The following is a 24225-nucleotide window of genomic DNA, read 5'->3' on the forward strand; positions in this document are numbered from 1 at the left end:
CCCAGTCGACCAATAAATCAAAATCTGTTAATTCACGATTCCATATATCTTTAATAGAAAGAGGCTTTGCAGTGTGGTCATTAAGTTTACTATATATTAAAGAAACAGATGGCCGAATGTGCTGCTTCTTTTTGAGTACTTAGTTAACGCTGTTTTTTGTGTTTGTCCCCTTTAAATGAAAATGAGCTGGTGCTCCCACCTCCATTTTCAGACGAGTGAGGAGCTTCAAGAGCTCATGCTCTTGGGGATACCGGTTTTACGGTTTAACTGGTGATGACCGTGTTACTGATCCTCACATTGCTTCCAAATGCAATTCTTAACTAACACATTCCTATTCACAATCATTCTGGTAGCACGTGAAGGCAGCATTAGTGAAAACAGGCAGAGACAATGGTAGCTTTAGCAACATTAGCCTTACAGAGAGCCAAGAAGCTCTTTTGGAAAACAAAATATGATGTGTGATGCTTACTTTGTCTGGAGTCTGGACATTTGCGCACGAAGCATTCGTATCGATCCCTGTTTCAGAAGCAATCTGTGCAAAACTCCAGCACTGAACTGACCGTCGTTCATGAAGGAGTCCAGTGTAAAATGTTAGCACAAATGTATAGGACTTTTCCATTTTTTTCTGGGACATTTCCTTCGAAAATTAAATTTAACCACTGTGTCCTCAGCGTTCTACGGAGACTCCCATGTTCGTTGGTGGATCCTGACACACGACGCTTTTAATGGCTCTTTGGCACTGACATTGTATCTCCAGCAGCTACAGCAAGAAAACAGTAATGGTGGATCACTGTTTCTCACTCAGGGCTGCGTATATGCTAATAGGGCAGAGAGCATCACAAATGGGTGGGACTTTCCCCGACTATGACGTCATAGTAGTGAGAAATCTGGAACTGCTAGTGTGGAGAGACTGATTATGATTTATTAGGATTATAAAACAATGAGTGGGTGAATTTTTACCATTATAAGCTGGTTGTTTTCACACACTGCAGCCACACAACTGTGTTCAAACACTTTATAAAAGTGATTTTTGCATTCTATGGCACCTTAAAATAAATATTATTTAAAGACTTTATATTATTATGGCAAATGAGCGTTATGAATACAAAAAAAAAAAAAGTGTCTGTCAAACATGATTAAGTGTTAATTATTATATAACAAATTTACTTTTGACATTATTTTGCTATTTTATAAGACTGAGGTTCTGGAAGTGTTATATTTCTGTTCTTTTTCTGACATTTGGCCTGTAGTGATAAAATAGTGGAATAAACTTCATTTGAACTAATATGACCTCACAATAAATGTTTTATTTACTCAAGACCCCCTGCGACCGACACATTAAACACAGCCTCGGTGGAAGTTCTGCAACTAGTCAGTTCTTGTGTTTTGTAAACACACCCACCTTTGGGACAGACCAATCAAGCGCCGCAGCTGGGGGCGGAGTTACCGGGTGAGGCATTTCTTCTGCCCTCAGACTCCTGTTTTCTCTTCCTCCACCAGCACCCCCCCTTCTGTTCATGTGTGAAATGAGCAAGGGTCTTATCTCTTAGAAACACACCACTGAGCCAGAGGAGACACAAGCGAGAGAGAGACAGTACGGGAGGGGTGAGGGCAGAGAGCGAGGCAGAGGGAGCATCTGAGAGTGTAGTTGCCCACGTGGGCTGCACACTAATAGGCCGCGTTTGGTATGCCACAGGCCACACATTTATTTCCAACAGTGGGCAGCGCTAATCCAGCCGACTATGAGCTCCATACAGCAGACGCGAGCTGAACATACTAAGACATTCGAGTGAAGTCCCGAGACTCCTCTTTTTTTTCACCCCAGTGCTGTTTTGTGATCATTTTTGTCCACGAGGTGGTAATTTTGATAGTTCAAGGGCTGGAACTAATCGAAGAGGGCATTCTTTTGTGCTTTCAGACCGAAATACATTCAATGGCAAAGTCTGTTGAGTGAGACGCAGAGAACTAGAAGAGGGAAAAGCAATAAGGCATCTGTTTGAAAAAGAAAATCGAGTGAACTGTAAGGGTCTCTGAGTGGGACATGCTTTTATTACCACAAATCTTTTCCGCTTCAGCCTCTGCTGTCCAGTGATGTCTGTCTACAATGTCTGGGTTGAGAAAATTGCTTCCTTTTTCGTGACAAACTTGATTGCTTCTCAATAAAGGGCTATCAGAGGTGTTGCTACAGAAACAAAAACATATACAAACCCGGGCTGACTTTTTGGACTAAAAGCTTAAACATTGAAAAAAAAAAAACCCTGAAAGAACAACCAAGTGCTGTAGTGACTATTAGCAGTAATAAAGTGGCAAAATACAAGGGCAGACTTTATTTTGTAAGTGACTTGGAGTTTGTTTTTGGTTTGTTTTTTTGCAAAAGCCTAGAAACCAAAGCCAATGATATTGCACTTCAGAAATCACTTTCGTAAGTAGCTAAATGTCAACATACCCCTAGTCCAAGATGGAAAATGTGCCTGAAAATAAAAATTAAAAAAGGAAAGAGAAATATCTGTTTCAAAAGCTAAAAATAATGCCCAGCTTTTATATGATGAACATATAGTATTAGAAACATTGTAATGTGAAAAGATTTCTTTTACAGACATATTTCCGCCAGCAGAGAGCCAAGGCTCTATTAATTCTATACAATGTATTTATAGATATCTCATTTGAATTTTCTAGATACCAATTATTTTTTCCTCCGCAGGTATTCTTAATGCAGGTGTTAGCGCTCATCCAGCAGACGTCAGTGCTGACTTGTTTCTGCGTGGGAGATGCAAAGTTATACTACTGTCGTCATTATGCATTATCATGGCATCAGGGCAGAATAACCACACTGGTTAGGAAGTGAATATGGAAACAGAAAAAAAACCTCATCTATAGATGGCCCATTAAATGGGAGCACATCATTATTACCATACCAACGTCTCTATTTCTGGAGAAACAAAGGAGGAACTTTTCAAGGGGTCTTTTGGCTCATTCTTGACTCAGTATGCAGTCAGGTGTTGTAATGCCTAAAACACGTCAAGCATCTAATTCAAGAAATCTTTCAAAGGAAGTTACTTAATTGCCACATGTACATCTCAAGGTTATAAAAAAAAAAACAGTGATTCATTCAGTTTGGCATAATAATGTTGATATGCTGTAGAATCTTAAGTCATAAAGTGAGTCATATTGTTAAACCAAAAGACTGCAATGGGAGTTATTTTGGACTAACAACGTAGGCAGTCTGATAGCTTTGAAGATGAAGTCTGTCTCCATCAATAAGCTATTTTAAAACAATGTGGAATGTGTTTGCTCACTAAATGAAGATGTGCTTCCATCTGGTGGTCAACTCCAAGATTACAGTTTACTATGATAGTGTTGACTGGTATACAGTTAGAATTTCAGCATATTATTTACTTTATTTTATTTTATATTATTTCATATTTTTTACTATTTTATAACTGTAGATTTTTTTCACTAGTTATTTTGTGTTTTCAAAGTATCAACAACTGAAAGTCTCGATCAGTTTGGACTTTTGAAAATTGACCACTAATAAAAATATTAGTCAGTATGCAAATATATATATATATATATATATATATATATATATATATATATATATATATATATATATATATATATATATATGAATATATATATATATATATACACACACAACATATATTTATAGTATTTTATTTAAACACTATAATACTTTAATTTAAATATCTTGTTTGGGAAAATAACATTTCCCATCCACCAGTTGTGGAACTATGATGTCACTTTGTAGGCAAAAACCCGGAAGCAAGTTAGAATTTTAGCACTTCAGGTTCCATCGTCCCAGAGTCAATGGGTTTTTTGAATGGGATTTTGGTGAAATCCCTAAAATAAGGTCCGTGGTTCACACAGGTTCACGATACCTTCACGTTTTATTCTACGACATAAAACACACCAGTTACACCCCGCTCATGATTTTTTAAACGGTTAAGTTTCTTTAAAAAGACGGTTGCTAACAAGTTGCTAAACGGGACTACAGGCGCTGTCGGAGAAATTAAACGTCATCACGCCGAACAGTTTATCAATTTACAGTATTTTCCAATCGTAGTATAATTTGTAATACAGTTAATTGTAACATAACCAATTAATAGTTTCCCGCATTTTATATACGATGTTTTTGTTTTGCCCTGAAATGCAACACAAGTCTTGAAGATGCTCGTTTTATCGCTTCCCTACTGATGCGGAGACTCTGGGTTCACAAGGTGATCTCATATCACGATTATTCCGTGTAAACACCACATTTAATGGCTTATTCACGGTGAAAGTAAAACTTTAACGATGCATAGTGCTTAAAACCATGTTAAATTGAAATGTTTACGACCACATGAAGCTGTTAGAAAGCATTTAGATTGAGGATTTTCTAGAAGCAAGGATAAAATAACATTTTGTGTAACTTACCCACCCTAACAAAGCTGACATGTGGTACTTTATTCACTAAAATAAGTTTAATCTGACCATATCCAAAAGCTCGCTCACTCTGCTGTTATTTAATAGATTAAATGCACTAGAGTTGTATTGAATAGTTCGTGGAGACACGTTTTAAATTAAAATATTCATATTAAAGATTTATTGACTTTTAATGCAACTTGCACCCGTAGTTCGTTTATAGCCTAAGTTTAGCTTTAAAGTTCTGGCGCTTTTATTTAGGCTTCAAAATGTATCTTACATTATTTTGTGAAGATTATCTTGATGGACAAAACGTGTAAATTTCATGAACTATGGTTGAACACAGAGATTATTTTTTGCGATAATCAAAAAGCCTATGGAAGTGGAACCAGTGTCATGCTAACAGCCGGTCCGCCACTCTATTCAAGTAATGCTTTTTCTTTTACTGTCTATGGCTTTTTCACGGTTGTGGCAACCATAGTTCGAGGGTACGTCATGCTACGTCATTTCGAAGCGCCAGCGAACACACACGAAGACCATTGCGAAACAAGAAGCTTGTTTATGAGCGCTCCAAATGTAAAATGTGCGAAACATCTTTCTCGTTGGGTCTCCAGGAGCGCATGCGGCGTTTGCAGGAGCTCACAGATTTCACAGAGAGCTGTCAATCAGACCTAAAGGGTTTGTTTGAGGCGCTGGGATGGAGTCAGGAATTGGATTCGCATGCAACTCAGGTAGAAACAACAGCCAAACACATACAACTATAATGAGAATGGCTTATTTAGCAGTGAATGAATTAATGTAGTACTGTAAATTCATAATGAACTAAGTTAATATGAAGTCTTGTTTAAATAGTGGCAGAATCTTTGAGAGTTTTTGTTTTGTATTTTTAAATCTTTTGTTTTTTTGTACAGTGGTTTATGATACCAATTGCACTGAGTAGATGAAAGCTAGCTAGAATGTACTATTTGATTTGGTTTTATTTTTGTTTTATAAAAAGGGTCATATTCACTAACTAACGTTACATTTAGTCATTTAGCAGACGCTTTTATCCAAAGCTACTTACAAATGAGGCCAATGGAAGCAAACAAAATCAACAAAAGAGCAATGATATACAAGTGCTATAACAAGTCTCAGTTAGCTTAACGCAGTCTTTAAATCTGTATACTTCATATAGATTAAAAGGCATACCCCAAATCTCTAAGATATTTGCCACCTGCTATACTTCTCTCTTGCTTTGAAAGTTGAAAGAAAAAATCCCTGTATTCTCTTCTGATTTGACAGATGGAAGTGTGTCCATATGATCCAAACCACACAGTCCCGCGGGACAGGATGGAGAAACACAAAGCCTCCTGTCAGCTCAGTAAGATGGGATACTCCAAAGAGGAACAGGTAAGGCACCACACCACATGAATGCCAGTGACAGTAAAAGGTCTTGTGATTTATTTAAAATTATTAATATTATGTTTTTTTTGCCGTATGTTTCCAGGCTGAAATGTTTGATCCTTCAGTGTATTATGAGAATGCTAACATTCCTTCAGTTAACATGGGTGAGTTTTTTCTTGTGACTTGGTGGAACACCTTTCCTACAATTCAGTCTCTTGTGATGAGGTTTCTGTGGCCCTAATTTTGAAGCTGGGTGCAGTTGTGTGACAGTAACTTATATCACTTACAGACAAAGATACATTTCATCAAGTGATTCTGCAGACCCGGGAAAACGCCCCTCATATGAAATCTACAGGACTTCACACACAAAGTAAGTTTTAAGATTCTCTCTCTAGCCAGTGATTGGGACATGTCAGCATTTATCAGGAAAACAAGCAATATGGCACATTTAAAATGGTGTGTGTATCAATGATATACATGTCTTGATTTAATTTTTCCAAATATTTTCAATGTTTATGTGTTCTTTGTTTTTTTTTCCAGTAACAGGGGTGAGTATTAAAGGAAGTCTGGTCTAGACAAATTTCCACATATACTTGGTGTATCCTTTGGCTCAATATCCTTTTAAAGGCTTAGTCCTTAATATTGTTTGATAAAAGATTTGATATCACACATTCACAATAGAAGTAAGAAAAATATCCAAAGAAAAAAACTCCAGAAACCTCAAGGTCAATTTCTCCAATTACGTGTTGGGAGTGTCGTTCTCTCTCATCAGTTTTGCAATGCATATAGTTTTTGCTGACCGGGCGGTCAATTGATATTTTTTATTTCAGAAACACATTTTTGAAATAAACACTTTGATAAGGAATTTTTAATTCAAATTTTTTTTTTTAGTCTAGGTATTTTTACTAATAATTGGGGTTTTGTGTAAAATTTGTTTTCATTTTTTAGGTGACACATCTTCAGATCTCCCTGACGTACCTCAGAATCATAAGCGGGCATTATGTGACCTCACTGTGGCAGACCGATTGGCCATCTATGATCATGTGATACAACAAGCCAGTCAGCAGAGTGCAAAGAGAGAATCCAACGAGGATCTTTATGTAGATCTTGTTGCAAAGCTTAAAAAAGGTACTTGAAATACACTCACAGATAACACGTTAGCCCTGATCATTGATAATGGTTTAACTTAAGGGGAACTGAGCCCTGAGACAGAGCTGCACCATGGAGCCCACTGAGCCCTGAGGCACAGCTGTGCCAAGGCCCCAATTGCAGCTAATTCACATAAGACCTAAGTTGCACTAAAATTGGAAAATCTTATGAATGCCTTCACTTTCAAAGGCTTCGTTCTCAATTCGATCCATCTTCTGAATTTTTGACCTCACATATAACGTCCAAATACTGAGTACCAATTAATTGATAGTACCTGATTGCTATTAGTAAAGAATGATGTTCTGTTTAGAGAAGAGCAGAGTGGGCCAAAGTCTCATCTGGAGGTCTTGGCTGAGATGAGGGACTACAGGAGGCGCAGACAGTCTTACAGAGCGAAAAATGTTCACATCACCAAGAAGTCTTACACTGAGGTATGTGATTATCTACTTACTAACAAAACACTGTTTATGTCTCAGGTCACTATGTCTGGTATTTCTCTTGGTTGCCTGTGATTTTGATTTATATTGTCTCCACACTGTGGATGGTTTGAGAGCCATAGAGGATATTCAGTATAATTTTATGCATTTTCCTATCTTTTCCAGGTAATTCGGGAGGTGATTGACATCCACTCTGGAGAACTAGGCAGGATTTGGCAGGAAGTGAAGGATGAGGAGTTCAAAGCATCACAGCAGTCATCTCACAGGTCACATAGAATCTCTTTCCTCCCTGACAGAAGCAGCAAGAAATGACTGATATTGATTTTGTTTTTGTTTTTTTTGTTGCAGAGGGGCATCTGAGAGAGGTCGCTCTGCATCCGTCGAGTCACGTGAGTCTCATGTCAGCTCCCGAGATGAGAATGGGCACAAACGGCACCACAAACACAGCCATAGTCGCAAGCGTAGTCGGGAGAGGAAAAACAAAAGTAGCAGGTAAGGCTATGAAACTCTCGTTATAACTTAGTTTATAATGATGTTTATTATTTGATGTTCACTAATTTAAAACAGTTAGTTGGCCCATATCGAAGTTTAAATTAAGACTGTTTAAAAGGAATTTTATATCAATGCCTTTTCACACTAGCATTGACCTAAACAACTTGAAAGTTAAATAAAATATTTTACAAGTTTTAACTAATCAGAAACTAATTTAATGAGTCCACCATTGTTTTAAAGTTGTCTTGTGCATTTTTTTGAACAGTCTTTTCTACTGTTATTAACATGATCATGTCTTTTGTTATTTTTCACTCAAATTTCTCACTACACTTACTTTACTGCCAAAATAATATAGGAACTTTGTGGTTATATCATTTTATGACTGTTTGTGATAGACTGACTATTTATTGTTCTCTCCTTTTGTTTTGTCCTCAGAGATTCACACTCTCCAGACGTGGAGAGACATCATAAGAAAAAGAAGAAGAAAAACAAGTCTTGAAGTTGAAATCTTGAAGCCTAATTTAACAAATCAGGAATTAGTTTAGTTTATTAGTTTAGATTTCAGATATTCTGAGCTTCAGTGCTTTCTCCTGTTTTGTTTTTTGGATGGTATGCTACATTAAGTTTGCTTAAGATTGCTATAATAAAATATTACAAATATTTGATTTATGTGCTTTTATTGCATTACTTGTAGCATTATTCCATGCCATAATATATTTTCATGTACATTGCTGTTCAAAAGTTTGGGACTGATGAATGTTATTTTAATATATTTTACAATGTTATTTATTCCTGTGATGGCAAAGCTGCATTTTCATCAGCCATTACTCCAGTCTTCATTTGTACTGCATATATATATATATAATTATTATTTTTTTCCCCCTTTGATTAATAGAAAACTCAAAAGAACAAAATTTAATTGTAATATAAATCTTTAGTGACACTGTAAATGTCTTTCAATTGAATGCATCCTTGCTAAATAGACATATCCATTATATTATTGGTAGCCTGTATGTCATTCATATGCTAGTTTAAGGTGAGTGATATATCTATATAATTAGGGAGAACTCTGCATGTTTACTAAGTTTTTCCACACAGTCTTAACATGATCAATTAAACTTTTAATAAACTTGTATTCAAACTCTAGCAGTTCATTGGATTTGTCCAGCCCTACCTTCTATTGCTAAGAGAGAGAAGAACCACCTGAAATGGATTTTGAGAAATCTGTTACATTAATGGCACATTTTTCCAAGGAGGTTAAAAGGTCATTAAATTTCACAAAGCTTGCAAATCAGGTTTTCCTTTACTAATTGTAGTAGTGAGCCATGTATACTACAGAAAAAAATTATATAATGAAATATTTTGCAATAAAAAAACATTGCATTGAGTAAAGAACAGTGACTTATATTTGATAGGAATATTATTTTTGCAGTTCCTTTATTCTTCATCACTCTCAGTCCAGTGGAGCAGTGTGTTTGTTTGGTGAAGGCTCAGGTATTTCTCACCCAGCTGAGGAGAGGTGGGACCCTGGGAGATTCTGGTGAGGGTCTGTTCATCTGTCTCAGCACAGGGGGACCAGCATCGCATACAAGGAGGGAGAATGCTTTGAGGACCACTGCAGCCCCTCATTGTGTTCTCATAGACTCCCTGCTTGTGCTGATTCAAGGGCTTAGAGCTGTGTGTTCGGACAGCGCCTGGAAACCTGAGCAGGAGGCTGCTGGCCATGGAAGCCTCCAGGGTGAAGGTAAGATGCAGGGTGGGTAGCTAAAAATTAAGGGGAATTCAGAAGGGAATTATATTCATATATGCGAAGCAGGAATCAAATTAATGTTAAGTTTGTGTAGTTTCACAGATGGTTTGCATTTGTCGGTTTCATATGGGTTAAGTTGTCTTACAAAAAGCAAAAAATTGTGGGTCGCTGAGGAGAATTCAGTTATGTTTTTAACCAATGAACTGTTAATCTTAAACATTTTATGTTTGTTGTTAGGCATGATGTGCTGCTTATTTTTATGTAAGACTGTCAAATGGTGCCATATTCATAGTAAAGTTATAACCAGTTATAAAAGTAGTTTGACATGTTTTATAGGAGCCTTTATGAAATTTATGTGTGCCATTAATGACCTGTTATTTTTGTTACTTGGCATAAAAGATCATTATAAATTATGTTACATGAATACACTTTTTTGCTTGGGTTTATGTTATTATTAGGCACTTGTAAAAAATCTCACATGTGGGTTAAACTATAGCCAGATTTTAGTACAATAATAATTTACAAGAGCCTCTCAAGGCCAATTCCAGATTTGATGCTGACGGAGATTATGTAAATGTTTGTATTGCTCATGCTGCACCTCAGTGTCCCAGAGGACCTGTGGGTTGTTGAGATGCTTTGGTTGTATGAGATATTAGCTCCGCCCCCTACCCTCCTTAGGTTGTGGAGAGTTAGAAGATATATGACTTGATATACAAGCTGTTAAGATATGGCTTTCTTTGTGTTCTCTTGGTCTTTGTCTTCCCTATGAACTGTTTCTACTGTACACTGTAATATTAACATGTCATGGAGATTATATATATCATACATACATACATACATACATACACACTTAAAATATTCCTGTGTAGCAAATGCATTTTCAGAAGAACGAATATTCCATTTAGTCCCTTAGCTAATGTGAGTTCATATGAAATGTATATAAATACCATTCAAAAGTTTTCAAAAGAAGTATCTTATCTTCACCAGGGCTGCATTTATCTAATCAAATTGCAGTAATATATTTCTATTAAAATTATTAAATTATTATTAAAATTTTAAATGACAGTTTGCTACTTAAATATATTTGTGGTGATCAAGAAATATTTCTTATTAATATGACAGCTGAAAACAGTTGTGCTAATCTCTCTCTCTCTCTCTCTCTCTCTCTCTCTCTCTCTCTCTCTCTCTCTCTCTCTCTCTCTCTCAATTCAAATCAGTTCAAATGAGCTTTATTGACATGACTATGTAACATCACAATGTTGCCACCGCAAGAAATATATTATATAAACACACAGATAAAATAAAAAATAAAATAAAATAAAAAATCTGGGGGAAACACATACACGTTTCATAACATGCAAGTTCTCTCTCTCCCAAGATTCTTTGATGAGAGAGAGTTCAAAAGAACAGCATTTAATAAAAATTAATTTATAACATTATAAATGTATTTACTGGCACGTTTGGTCTATTAAATGTGAATTTTACTGAACTTAAACTTTTAAAATGTAGTGTATAATAATTATGCTATTGTAACTTAAGACATTGAACAAGTGACCTAAAGTCAGCTGACTTTTTACATAAGCATTTTGTATTTGTTGGAAAGGTTAAAGGTCGCATGCTGTGTAAAGTGTACTGTGTGAATATTCAGTACTGTTGTCTCACAGAGAGAGGGAGATTTTAGACTATTAAGGGTGAAAAGAAAACCAGTTTTCAGCAGTCTAGTCTGGAATGTGAGAGCAGCCTGAGAACTGTAATGCAGTGCACAAAGATATATCCCCATAGATACATGCCACTAGACCCTTTTCACACGACTGTGATGATGCGTTTAAGGGTCATCAGCATCGTAAATCCTCAAAAGTTTTTCATATTTGTAATTTATTATTATTATTATTATTATTATTATTATTTTATGTATGTACATTTTATAACACTATTTGCATTTTATAACACCTTTGCATAAAATTACAAAAACGGTTAACGCTAATGCGAGTGTGTTTCTAAATCAGCTTCTATGGGAGGGATGGTAAATTTGACATCGTTCTCTCTTCTGACTGCCGTTATCAGTCTCTGTCAATTTTTTCATCCTTTTATTGAAAGTCATGAAAACACTATCGTGCAGTTTTTCTTTTGCTATTTGAGCATATATATATATATATATATATATATATATATATATATATAATATATATATATATATATATATATATATATATATATATATATGTGTGTGTGTGTGTGTGAGTGTGTGTGTGTGTGTGTACTCTCCCATTCACTGCTCTTCAAGTAAACCCAGCAATGACGATGTCTGCTGCTGAGAAACTGTGGTACAGTCTTCAGCAATGACAGTACGGAACCCTTCAGTAAAACTGATACTGACAGATATAGTGTGTGATACAATTCCAGATAGCAGTTTCATATCTGTAATGTGTGGTGATTTTCTAGAGATTTCTGTACAAACTCCTCCGCAATGTGCGGCTCTGTTTAATAATGACCACTAGAGGGAGATCTACATCTACAAGAGCTTACTAAAATGACGCCATTTCCTGTTCATGTTTATTAGAGGGGTCATATATATAAATAAATTTTCCGCCTCGCATTTTTTAATAAACCATTCTGTCAACATGATTTAATTACATTTTTACACGTCACTGTGTGAAAAATCAATTATTTCTCTCATAGTAAAAAAACAAGTTTATTGTAGCCTACCGATTACTGGTTTTAAAAAATCTAGGCATATTTGATAAATGGGTCTTGATTTCTCTACATCATTCAAAGCTTTATATAAGATAGAACATGTTCCATTACCTCACTGGTGACATTTGACCAAATCACACAAGGAAGTGTGAAACAGGAAGAGGGTTAATTTATGCACAGAAAAAAAAAAAAGGTTCAGCTTCAATTACTGCATATTTATTTGTTCCAACAAAATAACAAATGAACAAGGAACCGTCTATTTTTTTTTTTTATTTTTTTTTTAATTAAAATTACTTTTAACAGAGAAAAAAACACTTGTAAACTGGGTGATAATGGTAGGCCTATCTATCAAAAACCCAGTTTAAAAAGGGAACTTTCTGAGAAACCACATCATAAAGGAGAGACCCCTTGCACTTTGATGAAATAACAGCTAAAAAGATTGTCATCAGTATCTCTAATGAAGTTTGTGAATCCATTTAGTATTTCTGAACTTTACCTGACAGATGTAGAGTTTCCACCATGACGTACTGTAATAAGTTCCTTTGCGTGTGTTTGATGGTGTTTGTGTCTGTGCTGATGTCAGGTGTGGGCTGTGTCCCTCAGCTCTGTGCTCCTGCTGTGTGTATTGCCCTCTCAAGCCCAGCACGATTATTCTGGTTTACAGTCAGGTGAGACTATCACGTGTCCAACATGTTTACATTTGTTAGATATGTATAATTGGCTAATAAAACATTTTAATTAGCCTTTCCCTCCTCTCTTTTACAATCACAGGAGAAGAACACGTGTATGAAGGCTCCTTGGTCGATCGATATGATGAGCAATCTGGATACACTCACAGCAGTAACTGAGATATTACTGCTACTACTACTACCACTTTAAAAAAAATGTTCAACCCTCTTTTATTAGTGGAACATTAACTACTGGTGTTGAAATAAAATCCAAAATAAAATGTGTGTGTATCGTTTATATATAAACGATAAGAGGTGCTTTATAATTAGACAATTCGTGAATCTCAAACTTTTGCATCATAGTATTTTTAGTACTATATTTAATTCATGCTTAATGATATTAAAATATCATTAATTGTCTTTATACAATATAAATGTAAATAATTTAAAAGTAAAATAGCCAAATAAAAATATAATATATAAAAGTAATAAAATAAATATTTATTGATCATTTAGATGATTTTGGACTTCAATAAACTCTGATATTTCTTCAAAGATTTATACATTTATACACGTACATTTCTCTTTTATTGTATCTACTCTTACAACACCGAACACTTTTTTGTTTTCTAAAATATTATATTATATTATGTTATGTTATATTACAACACATCATTTCCAAGATTTGTTTTTACATCTTTTAGACTATTAGTCACCATATCCTTTATATTAGTATATCCAGTCAGGATCAGTGGCTGTCTCAGTGTTTGTTTTTTTGTTTTTTTTATCTGCTTTCTCAGTTGAGTATCCTGCAGAGTCCAAACGCAGCAGTGAAGATGAGCACTCAGCATCCGGCTTTGACCCCTATGCACCTGTGGCCACCGTAGTCACCATGATCACTGAGGAAACTTACCCGTACAACACAGCCGGGGAGTCTTTTGATTACGCCAAAGAGGATAAAACCTTGATAACACAGGTCCCTTATGGAGGGGACGCTGAGCTGGGGCAGGAGGGACCCACCGAATGCGACTGTGAAGCAGGACAGCCCGGATTTGGAGGCTTTGCTGGACCCAAGGTTGATTATTGCCATGCCTTCGAATTATGTAAAGTTTGCTTTCTTTTAAAGTTTAATGCATTCTTCAATTTTATGTTTACTCATAGGGCTCTAAGGGTCTTCAAGGCAAACAGGGGTTTCCTGGGGTTCAAGGAAGGGAGGTATGAGCAAAGCATCGGATTTTAATGTTCATAGTTTTAAACAGTTCACAAGATCAAACTGACTGTTACTTTATAGGTTACAAAGGAACCAAAGGAGTGAGAGGAAGAGGAGGAGACACCGGTCCTGAGGTAGGTGACAGGAAACACTTGCTAAACCTGCACATCCTGTTCAGACTACCAGGACTTCACTAGTTCACCTTACTAACCTCACTTGCCTTCTGTTTAGGGCGATTCTGGGCCTGATGGAGAGGATGGTGCATCTGGTTTCTCTGGTGCAATTGTGAGCCAAGAATTTTGGAAAACTTTATTGTTTTGTGTTTAATAGCTAATTCCTGGGAAAGTCTCTAATATGTATTTTTCTTGCTCTTCTTCATAGGGTCTTCCCGGGTTACCAGGGGACCCCGGTGAAACTGGCCAATCTGGATTAAAGGTAATGGTCTTACCAAAAACAAAATAAGATCTTTGTTGTTGCAGAGCTAAATGGTGTTATTATATATGTGTATAAAGATTATCCAGAATTATATTCAGCTTGCATTTATAATTCATTACCATTTATTTGTGTCATGCAGGGTGATGTCGGAAACGAAGGTCCGCGTGGAGGAGTGGGTGTCGCTGGAAAGACTGTGAGCAAAATAGCATCTTCAGTAACATATCACCACCAGCATTTCCGCTCCACATTTCTTTGAATGTTTTTCATTCCCATTTCAGTCAATAAAATAGGTCACATACGGTAGCGCCATCTGATATTTCAAAGCAGCATCTGTACAGTCATGCTGACTCCTCTAGTTATAATAGATTCCAGGCAAAATTTCTGATTTGTCTATGAAATTCATCTGAGGTGCTATTTTTCTGACTGGCTACAGGGTCCTGTTGGTGCAAAAGGTAAACCTGGAAAACCCGGCATTAAAGGTATTAAGGTAAGTTGCTTAACTCTACAAATGTTTACAATTGGTGTGTGGTGTACTTGCTGAAATGTAATGACCAGAAGGTTGTTGGTTTAAGGCTGGTCAACAGGTTTACTTACTTACTTACTTTAATTATTTAGCTAGTTAGTTAATTTGATCCTGATTTCAGCTACCAATAAAAGTCTACTGATGTCAACATTATGACCTTGAGCAAGAAGCTATAATGTTTGCCTTCAAGGGGACTGTCCCTTCAATAAAGTTGTTAAATGACTAAACGAACACCTATTTACATATACAGTAGACATTCGCAGACATTCGCAAGAGAAGAAAAATAGATGTGTTTTAATGTCAAATGCTTCCCCATTTTGATTAAATGTCAGTGTCATGAGTTTCATTTCCCATTGGCATGTGAGGGGGAGTTTTTCATTTGTTTTGTTTATCTGATTTGATCTCTTCTATTTCTTTTAATTAATAACATCATCTGTGATAAGACCTTTCAAGTGGAGACAGCAGGGACTTGCAGTCTAATTATACATGTGCTTTTATGAACTCCCTTGCATTGAGAGATTATATGTCATGTCAAAGACTGAAATTATAGTCAAATTAATGCTAGAAATCAAACTTGGATTCTTCTTGTCTCATAATTAAATTTTGAGAGTTTAGCCTGGTTTTCACAGAGATGGCCACATGTGCTATCATTAATTTTTCCAGGTTAGTTCACTTAAAAATTAAATTCTGTCATCTCACTCACCCTTAAGTTGTTCCAAACCTGTAAGAGTTCCTTCTGCTGAACACAAAATAAGTTATTTTGTAGAACGTGGATAACTGAACTGTTATTGGGTTGTCTTTGACTTCCATAGTATGGAAAAAAATTACTATGGAAGATGGTTTGGTTTGGTAGAAGAAGGAAATTTATATAGGTTTGGAAACAACTTGAGGATGCATAAAGAATTTCTATTTTTGCGTGAACTATCCCTGAACTAAACTGAATTGCAAACAAGCTAAAAGTGATTAAAATGCTGAAGAAAACCCCACAGCATACCAGTTATAGCACTTATATAGACTTTCTGTAATACATTCACAAAGAAATTAACCTGAATATTCATATTAAATGGTGAAGTCCAGCTTCTCCAGCTTCTCGTGTAACTGATAAATTTCCAGCTGAGTCTTAATTTGTCCAGACTTTGAACTAAAAAAGAAAAATTCTGAGAAATCTCCCCATCTTTCAACAGGGTTCCATTGGCAAAACAGGAAAACAAGGTCCTGAGGGTCGACAGGGACAGAAGGTTGGCATCAAGACTTACAGGCATAAATAATTATTAGCTTGACTAAACATTTTTTTTTACACCTGCTGCTGACTAAACCTTCATTTTCTGCATAATTAGGGTCAGACAGGAGCACCTGGATTCTCAGGAGACCATGGAGAGCAGGGTTACTTGGTGATAAAATCACTCAGAAACTTTCTCTCTTACTCATATTGTACCATCAGAAAAATCCCTGTAGTAATCTCACTATAATACTATCTTTATCACCTTTCGTGTTATAAGGGTTATCCAGGAGTCCCAGGAGACCGTGGGGTGACGGGACCAAAGGTCTGTTCTCATAAAATCACTTATCATGGTTATCAGCAACTAAATTGAGTGATTGGCACAGTGGATCCCCCTTTACTCATAATGTTCTACAAACACATAATTTGTGACATAATTCCAATTAAAAACTTTGCCTTGGTGAGGGAAATTTCTCTTTCTTTTTGCTTTATTCTTCAGGGTTCTAAAGGAAAAGGTGGCTTTCCAGGAAGTGATGGGGAGCCGGGAGAGGATGTGAGTAAAAATTGTTTCTGATGCATCTGTCATTATTCAGAAAAAAAAAAAAAAAAAAAAAGAAAGAAAAAACTTCCTGAAGTACTGTTTCTGGGTATTTTATGAAATATTTTCCAGGGTCCTCTGGGTGTTCCAGGAGTTGTGGGGGTGCCTGGGCCTTTTGGACCTAAGGTAAGAGAATATATATATATATATATATATATATATATATAGATATAGATATAGATATAGATGTGTGTGTGTGTGTGTGTGTGTGTGTGTGTGTGTGTGTGTGTGTGTGTGTGTGTGTGTGTGTGTGTGTGTGTGTGTGTGTGTGTGTGTGTGTGTGTGTGAAGAAAGGAATTTTTCTTCAAAATTTGAAGAAAGTTTATAAATTTCCCTCTTCCTCTTTTCTGCAGGGTGTGAAAGGTGATCGTGGTGAGAGGGGGCGATCTGGAAGAGCAGGAACTGTGGTAAGCTGTGAACATTACACTTCCTTATTATTTCAAATGTGCGTGACACACTTGTGATAGCATGTGAAGCCAAACAAGGTTTATCTGTTGACTGACATGTGACGCCTTTCGAGATCAAAACAAAAGCTATATTATTACTCTGTGGTAAGTCAATATAGTTGTTAGGTTGGAAGTTCCCAGAAATTTATATACCAAATGTTTTGGTTGTTTTGTTTATATTATTCCAGAGGGGAATGTACCTAAATGTTAGGGGAATTACCAGACTGTAACCAGAACCAAGACTGAAACTGAAAGTAGAGCTTCTATTTATACTTACGGCAGTTTCATTACATTTAACCTGTTTCCTGAAACAGCAGTGTAGATCAGTTTACGTAGCAGATTATTTGGATTTTCCATTAATTTTTCCCCCTAAAAAAAAAAATACACTATAATACAACACACATCACATAATAAAAACATAACAAAAAACAAGTATATTAAAAAAAACTATAAAAGGCGATATAAAAGTTTATTCATTTAAATGGGACAAACACTTAAATACTTGAAGGGCACCTATTATGCAAAATTAATTTTTACATGTTGTTTGAACATAAATGTGTGTTGGCAGTTTGTGTACACAACCACCCTTTAATGATAAAAATACACCCGCTCCTTTTAATCCCCCAAAATCATAAGCAGTGTCTCAGAACAAGTCGTTCACAAAATCTGTAAAATGTGACGCCACATTTTACAGGCTCCACCCACAACAGTTGACGGATACTGCCATATTAGCAGAGACCCCACGCTGAGTGAGCCACACACAACCCGCAATGTTTATCTTCAAGCTGGAGTGTTTAAAAGTAGGTTAAAGTAAAAGGACGGCTGAAGGTCTGGAGTCCATGGCAGCTTTCATTGGCAGCTTTTGATCGCCACAATAATAGATCGGAGTGTAAAACTCTCGGACGTATTATAAAGATTATATGCCGTGAACTTTAAATATTTCACATACTTTTGAGGGGGTTTGGCGCCACGGCATCTTTGTTTCTAGGTGGAATGTTAAAGAACGCAACACACATCTCCCGGAAATCCTGGATAATTCAACCAATCTGATGACGACTTCGAAACTCCTGAAGTGTTTCCACTTTTGTGTGCCATATGCATCAGACGTTCAGCCAACGGTCCATGGGCATGGAGTCTGAGGTTGATACTAGTTTAAAAGAAACATTCAAATAGGAACTTTTTTTTTATTTTTTATTGTGTGGCCCATGTTAACAGCGTAGACAGCAGTTATAGGTACTGTATATTACGCTGCTGACACTTAGTACACAGATCTAATATAAACATGCAATTTCTTTCCCAGCTGTTTAACTTCTGAGACTCAACCGTGTTATTGTAATGTTTGTGTGTTTTTAGGATAAACTTGTGTGTATTTGACAGAATTTTCATTTTTGGGTGCACTATCCCTTTAAGACAGTGAACTTTCCCTAAAAGACATGAAAGAGAGCTTAGTTTAGTACTCACGTGACATTTGACGGCATCTTTCTGTGCGCTTGCTTCGGATGTGTGCTCTCAGAAAACTGTATATCAGATGTTTAAACTGATATGGCTTTAAAACTCATGATTTCAATGAGATAGACATGATAATCAAAACCAAACAGAGTGTCTGAGGCACAGCCTTATTCTGGAAAAGGGAGCTGGGAGCAGCAGCTCATTTGCATTTAAAGAGACATGCATGAAAGCAGTGTGTTTCTGCTTCTCAAAATAGGCATTTTCCAAATGATCTCTGGGTTATTTTGAGCTGAAACTTCACAGACATATTCTAGCAACCCCTGAGACTTATATTATATCTCGTAAAAATGGGCCTAATAGGTGCCCGTTAAAGCAGAAATGTAAACATTGTTTAATACTGTTTGTTTTGCAATATCAAGAACATTCACTTGGACATTTTTTCCCTATTAAAAAGAGCAACAGATTTGATGTTTTATTTGACTTTTTTTCATAGGGTCCACAAGGAGACAGTGGGGATGCAGGAGTTCCGGGAAAACCTGGACCAAAAGGCTTGCCTGGGCCAACAGTATGCAGCTGATTTTAGTCTCTTAATGATTAATTGATTAATTAATCAAATTCGTTGTTTCACTGTTTGTTGATTTAAATTGATTTATTAATCAAATGTTGATTGTTATTTGATGACACAATTGAAATGATACTGGAATAGAACAGTGATTTTTTTTTTTTTTTTTATAATCGAAATTGATGATACAATGTTCTGATCTATAGGGTGCCAAAGGAGAAACAGGACCAGATGGTGAAAAGGTGATATCAAAAGCACATAATATCAGTATAATAATAGCCAAAAACATTTGTATAGGCATTACATAAAACAATTCTATCACCTATGAACTATTTTTATTGAATTATTTTTGCCATGACTCTCTCAGGGGGCAGTAGGGCGAAAAGGAGGGAAGGGTGTTAAAGGATATAAGGTACGGCTGCTAGAATCTGAACTAGCCATCACAGTTTCTCTTCCTCTTTCCATTACACTGGCCATAGTTTTTATTTTAACCACAGTTTCGTCATCATTTCACTTCACAGGGAGACGCTGGATCTCGTGGTGACAAAGGGCAGGTTAGTCTCACTGATGAGGTTTAACAATATTTTACGTCACAGTGTGGCACAGCGGTAGTCCAAGAGTTCATGACGTAGAACGACGCAGGTTTGAATCTGGTCTACACTGTTTCCTCATTTCATCCTCAATCACTCCATATCAGTCTTCAGTGTCACATGATCCTTTAGAAATCATTGTAACATGCTGGTTTGGTACTCAAGAAACATTTATTATCATTGTCAGTAGTGAAAAAAGTTGTGCTGCTTAATATTTTTGTGGAAACCGTGATATATTTTTTCCAGGTTTCTTTGAATGGAATGTTCAAGAGAACAGCATTAACCCTTTAAGCTTACACACACACACACACACACACACACACACACATACACACATATATATACATATATATATATATATATATATATATATATATATATATATATATATATATATATATATATATATATATATATATATATATATATACTGTATATGTGTGTGTGTGTGTGTGTGATCAATTTTATGTCGTAAAAGTATGTTTAAAAATGTAAATAATATAAATAAATCTGTTTTATTTCTGTAACTGTTGTGCATCACTTTAATGAGATTTTTTTCTTATGTGATGTAGCGTGGGGTGAAGGGTCGTTTCGGTCGTGATGGACTTCCTGGTCCCATTGGACCTCCAGGTCTTCCAGGTCCCAGAGGTGACAAAGGCCCTATAGGAGACCAGGGAGTGAAAGGACAGAGTGGGCCAAAAGGACAACCAGGTGAACCTGTGCGTATCATCATGTTTATTATGAGCAAGAAATTAGTTTTGAGTATATGAATGTGTTTTAGGCTTGAATACAAATATTGATTTCTGTTGTAAAATATAGTCGTTCATCTCGCTCTGTGCAGGGTCCAGGACTGACAGATGAGCAGATATTGCAGCTGTGTCAAGGTGTGGTCACCTCTCACATCTCCCAGTATGCTTCATCTATACGTGCCAAATGCGTACAGGGCTGTCCAATCAACAACCGTACGCTCATCGGACCCCCAGGAGTCACAGGACCCCCTGGAAGTCCAGGCAAACCTGTGAGCTGATATACGAATCACCACAAAACTGGCATATAAAAACACTCTTACTTTAAAAATTAAATAAATAATAACACACTGAATTTCATTCAGGGTAAAGCAGGAAAGGTAGGTGCTAAAGGAGAAAGAGGCCCTCAAGGAATGAAAGGTGTAGAGGGCCAGAAAGGAGCTACAGGGGACAGAGGTACTGTGCTGACGTTTACTATTAAAAATAACATTTTATCCACCCAAAAATTTAAATTCTGTCATTATTTACTGTACTCTACCAAGTATGACTTGGTTTCTTCTGTGAACACACAGACACAAAAAAGAATGATATTTTGAAGAATTTTGTTAAACAAAGAGTTTAGGGTCCCTTTAAGTTCATTAGTATGGACAAACAAACAAACAATGGAAGTCAATGGAACCCAAAACTGTTTCATCCAAAAATAAAAATTCTCATCATCGTTTTCTCAAGTCATCGTTTACTCTTTGTTATGTTGTTCCAAACCTGTGTGTATTTATTTTGTGAAAAAAAAAAAAAAAAAGATTTTTTAAAATGTAACCAAACTGTTTAAGGACCCATTGACGTGTCCCATTTAAACATTATTTTTGCCCATAGGACCTGAAACTTCCACCCTAAAATAAGAGAAAAAAAAGGAAATTTTAGTCATCATTTTATCCCCCAGATGTCATTCTAAACCTGCATGACTTATTTTATATTTTGAAGAATATGTTGCTAACCAAAGAGTTTCAGATCGCATTGACTTCCATAGTATGGACAACAAATTCAATGGAAGTCAATGGGACCCAAAACTGTTTGGTTACCAACATTTTTCAAAACATCTAATTTTGTGTATACTGGTTTGAAATGACACGTGTGAGTAAATGAAAGAGTTTTCATTTTTGGTTGGTTCATTTTTGAGCTCTCTGTGTTTTTCTAAAGGTGCTAAAGGTCAGAAAGGACAGAGGGGTGATCCTGGAAAAGGTCTTCCAGGGCATGATGGTCACCAAGGCCTTAGAGGTGGGATCTCTTTCTGTCTGCTATTTCAGTAACTGTGGATTAGATGTAGTTAAATCTGGTTTATTTCTCCAAACAGGACTGCCAGGCCATCCAGGAGAACCAAAAGACGGAATTGATGGGCCGCGAGGACCCCGTGGTTTTCCCGGGCCTGTGGGTCAGACTGGCATGGTTGGAGATGCAGGAATACCTGGTGTGTGTGAGGCACGAGACTGCAGCATTCACGCGCCTGTAGTGCGCAAAGAGATGGGATTGGTCAAGGGCCCTCTCAGCCAGGCCTGACAACAGGGACAAATGTGAGTGACCCGCGACAGGAGATAATCTCCAGCAGAGACCATGAAAATAGTGCTGTCAGATGGAAGACATCACATACAGACAGACTGGAGCCAAGAAATGGAGATCAAATATCTACAGATTTGTTTACCAATTTGAAGTCCAAAAATGTAACTATACAAATGAAAACTACCAGCACTTTTGGTTTCATTCATCAACATTGTTTTAGTTTCAATATAAATACAGTGCAGACATGTAAATAATTTTGTAAAGCATCTTAAATATACATCTACTGTGTCCTGAAATATCATGTTGTCTTGATTGATCAACCTGAATTAAAGATTTTTTTTTAACATGTTAAGGCATGTTTGATCGTGTGGCATGAATATCGCGTTACCACAAAATTGTATGATCATTGTTCAGGCCATTATCATACCTTTTTGAATAACTGAAAAATCCATTAAGAACAAATATTAATAATCCACCCAATTTTTTTTTTCTGAATAAATTATGAACGACAAAACGAATGTTTATGACAGGTAAAATATTTATTCATGTTAATAAACATGTAATCATGTATAGTGTACAAGAAAAGGAAGAGTTTAAAAAACAAAAGTAGTAAGAGAACATTTAGCCACAAATAAAAACATTACAATGTATTTTAAGTATACATCAAAACAATTAGACTTTATTTTAAAGAAATATTGCACAACCACAATTTCAAAATGGAAAAAAAAGATACAAAAAAATCCACATTAAAAATATTTGCATAATTTTGCACAAATAATACTTTAATTTGAATAGATTTTTAATATGATTTATATTATAAGTTCATTGAACATACAGTCAAAGACCTTACAATATTACTAAAACATCAGAGGTAGACAGAAAATTAAAAATCATAAATATATTAAAATCTTTGCTTTCTCTTTCCTTAATCCCACCGTCTAGCTTGTACTAACTTGAATAATGCCTGAAACTTGTATTAGAAGTGCTTCCTTTGTTTATTTGCTTCTTTTTAATGAATCACTTGTATTCCTCAATTACAAGTCGTTTTCGATAAAAGGGTCTGCTAAATGAATAAATGTAAATGGAAATTACATCAAACCCCATTTTTTCATTTGTCTCCATGTACACTTACTATTTCTATGCTACCTCATACTATTTCTAACCGTACAGTATATAAGATGTACTGTTTGGAGGATGGGAGACATCAAACCCTGTGTTTTCATGTGTCTCCATGTACTGTACACTTACTATTCCTATTCTATCCGGTACCATTTCTAACCGTACAGTATATAAGATGTACTATCCCTATGCTCTAAACTAATAAAATGGAATGCTGCCATAATAAAGCTAATGCAAGAAAAAAAAATCCTACAGAATTAAAAAAAATCTGTTGAACACTCGCTTTATCCCATATCAGTGGCTTGAACATTGCTTCTGTTATTTTTGTATGCATATGCAACACACAGCAGACACACCACAATGGCTATGACCACCAAGGTAATGGGCAGGAAAATACCTAAAAATAAAATAGAAAAATCCTCTTAAATGAAACCAAAAATATTTCTGTTCTGAAGAGTATTATATATTTCACACACACACACACACACACACACACACACACACACACACACACACACACACACACACACACACACACACACACACACACAGTTTGTTTTATATTACCAGTGTGACCTCTGTTCACAGGGTTGATCAGTGGTTGAGGGACTCTTTCGCCTAAAACGAAACAAAAGAAAATGTTTGAAAATTAACTGGCTACCCAGCAATAAACAGTATATCAGTGGTAGAGATAAACTTACCATAAAAATGTACACGGTATTCAGTCAAATAATCCTTTAAAACAGATACAAATGCTGGTTAATGGTCAATTCAAATGC

General features: G+C 36.1%; 2 protein-coding genes and 1 long non-coding RNA gene across 3 annotated transcripts; 2 read left to right on the forward strand and 1 right to left on the reverse strand.

The window, feature by feature from the left end:
- The first annotated feature begins 4876 nt into the window (after positions 1–4876).
- snrnp48 (small nuclear ribonucleoprotein 48 (U11/U12)) lies at positions 4877–8543 on the forward strand. Its single transcript, XM_042741471.1, has 9 exons — positions 4877–5153; positions 5704–5811; positions 5909–5969; positions 6095–6175; positions 6754–6933; positions 7267–7385; positions 7557–7657; positions 7740–7883; positions 8319–8543. Exons 1-9 carry the CDS (start codon positions 5004–5006, stop codon positions 8380–8382), a joined length of 1008 nt encoding a protein of 335 aa, XP_042597405.1. The 5' UTR covers positions 4877–5003; the 3' UTR covers positions 8383–8543.
- A 440-nt stretch (positions 8544–8983) lies between these two features.
- LOC122140018 lies at positions 8984–13068 on the reverse strand. The gene is made up of 2 exons (XR_006156743.1): positions 12824–13068; positions 8984–9647 (listed from the first exon to the last, which is right to left on the reverse strand). It is a non-coding gene; the product is annotated as an uncharacterized LOC122140018 (long non-coding RNA).
- On the forward strand, positions 9261–23605 carry LOC109108438 (collagen alpha-1(I) chain-like). Its single transcript, XM_042741470.1, has 25 exons — positions 9261–9627; positions 12911–12995; positions 13099–13167; positions 13796–14070; positions 14157–14210; positions 14286–14339; positions 14437–14490; positions 14587–14640; positions 14780–14833; positions 15074–15127; positions 16348–16401; positions 16501–16554; positions 16663–16707; positions 16882–16935; positions 17053–17106; positions 17334–17387; positions 19369–19440; positions 19644–19679; positions 19805–19849; positions 19959–19991; positions 20600–20746; positions 20869–21045; positions 21139–21229; positions 21971–22048; positions 22125–23605. The coding sequence occupies exons 1-25, from the start codon at positions 9607–9609 to the stop codon at positions 22325–22327; spliced, it is 1971 nt and encodes a 656-aa protein (XP_042597404.1). The 5' UTR covers positions 9261–9606; the 3' UTR covers positions 22328–23605.
- Positions 23606–24225: the final 620 nt, after the last annotated feature.

Source organism: Cyprinus carpio, chromosome B16, assembly GCF_018340385.1.
Source record: "Cyprinus carpio isolate SPL01 chromosome B16, ASM1834038v1, whole genome shotgun sequence".
In the NCBI taxonomy this organism is placed as follows: domain Eukaryota; kingdom Metazoa; phylum Chordata; class Actinopteri; order Cypriniformes; family Cyprinidae; genus Cyprinus; species Cyprinus carpio.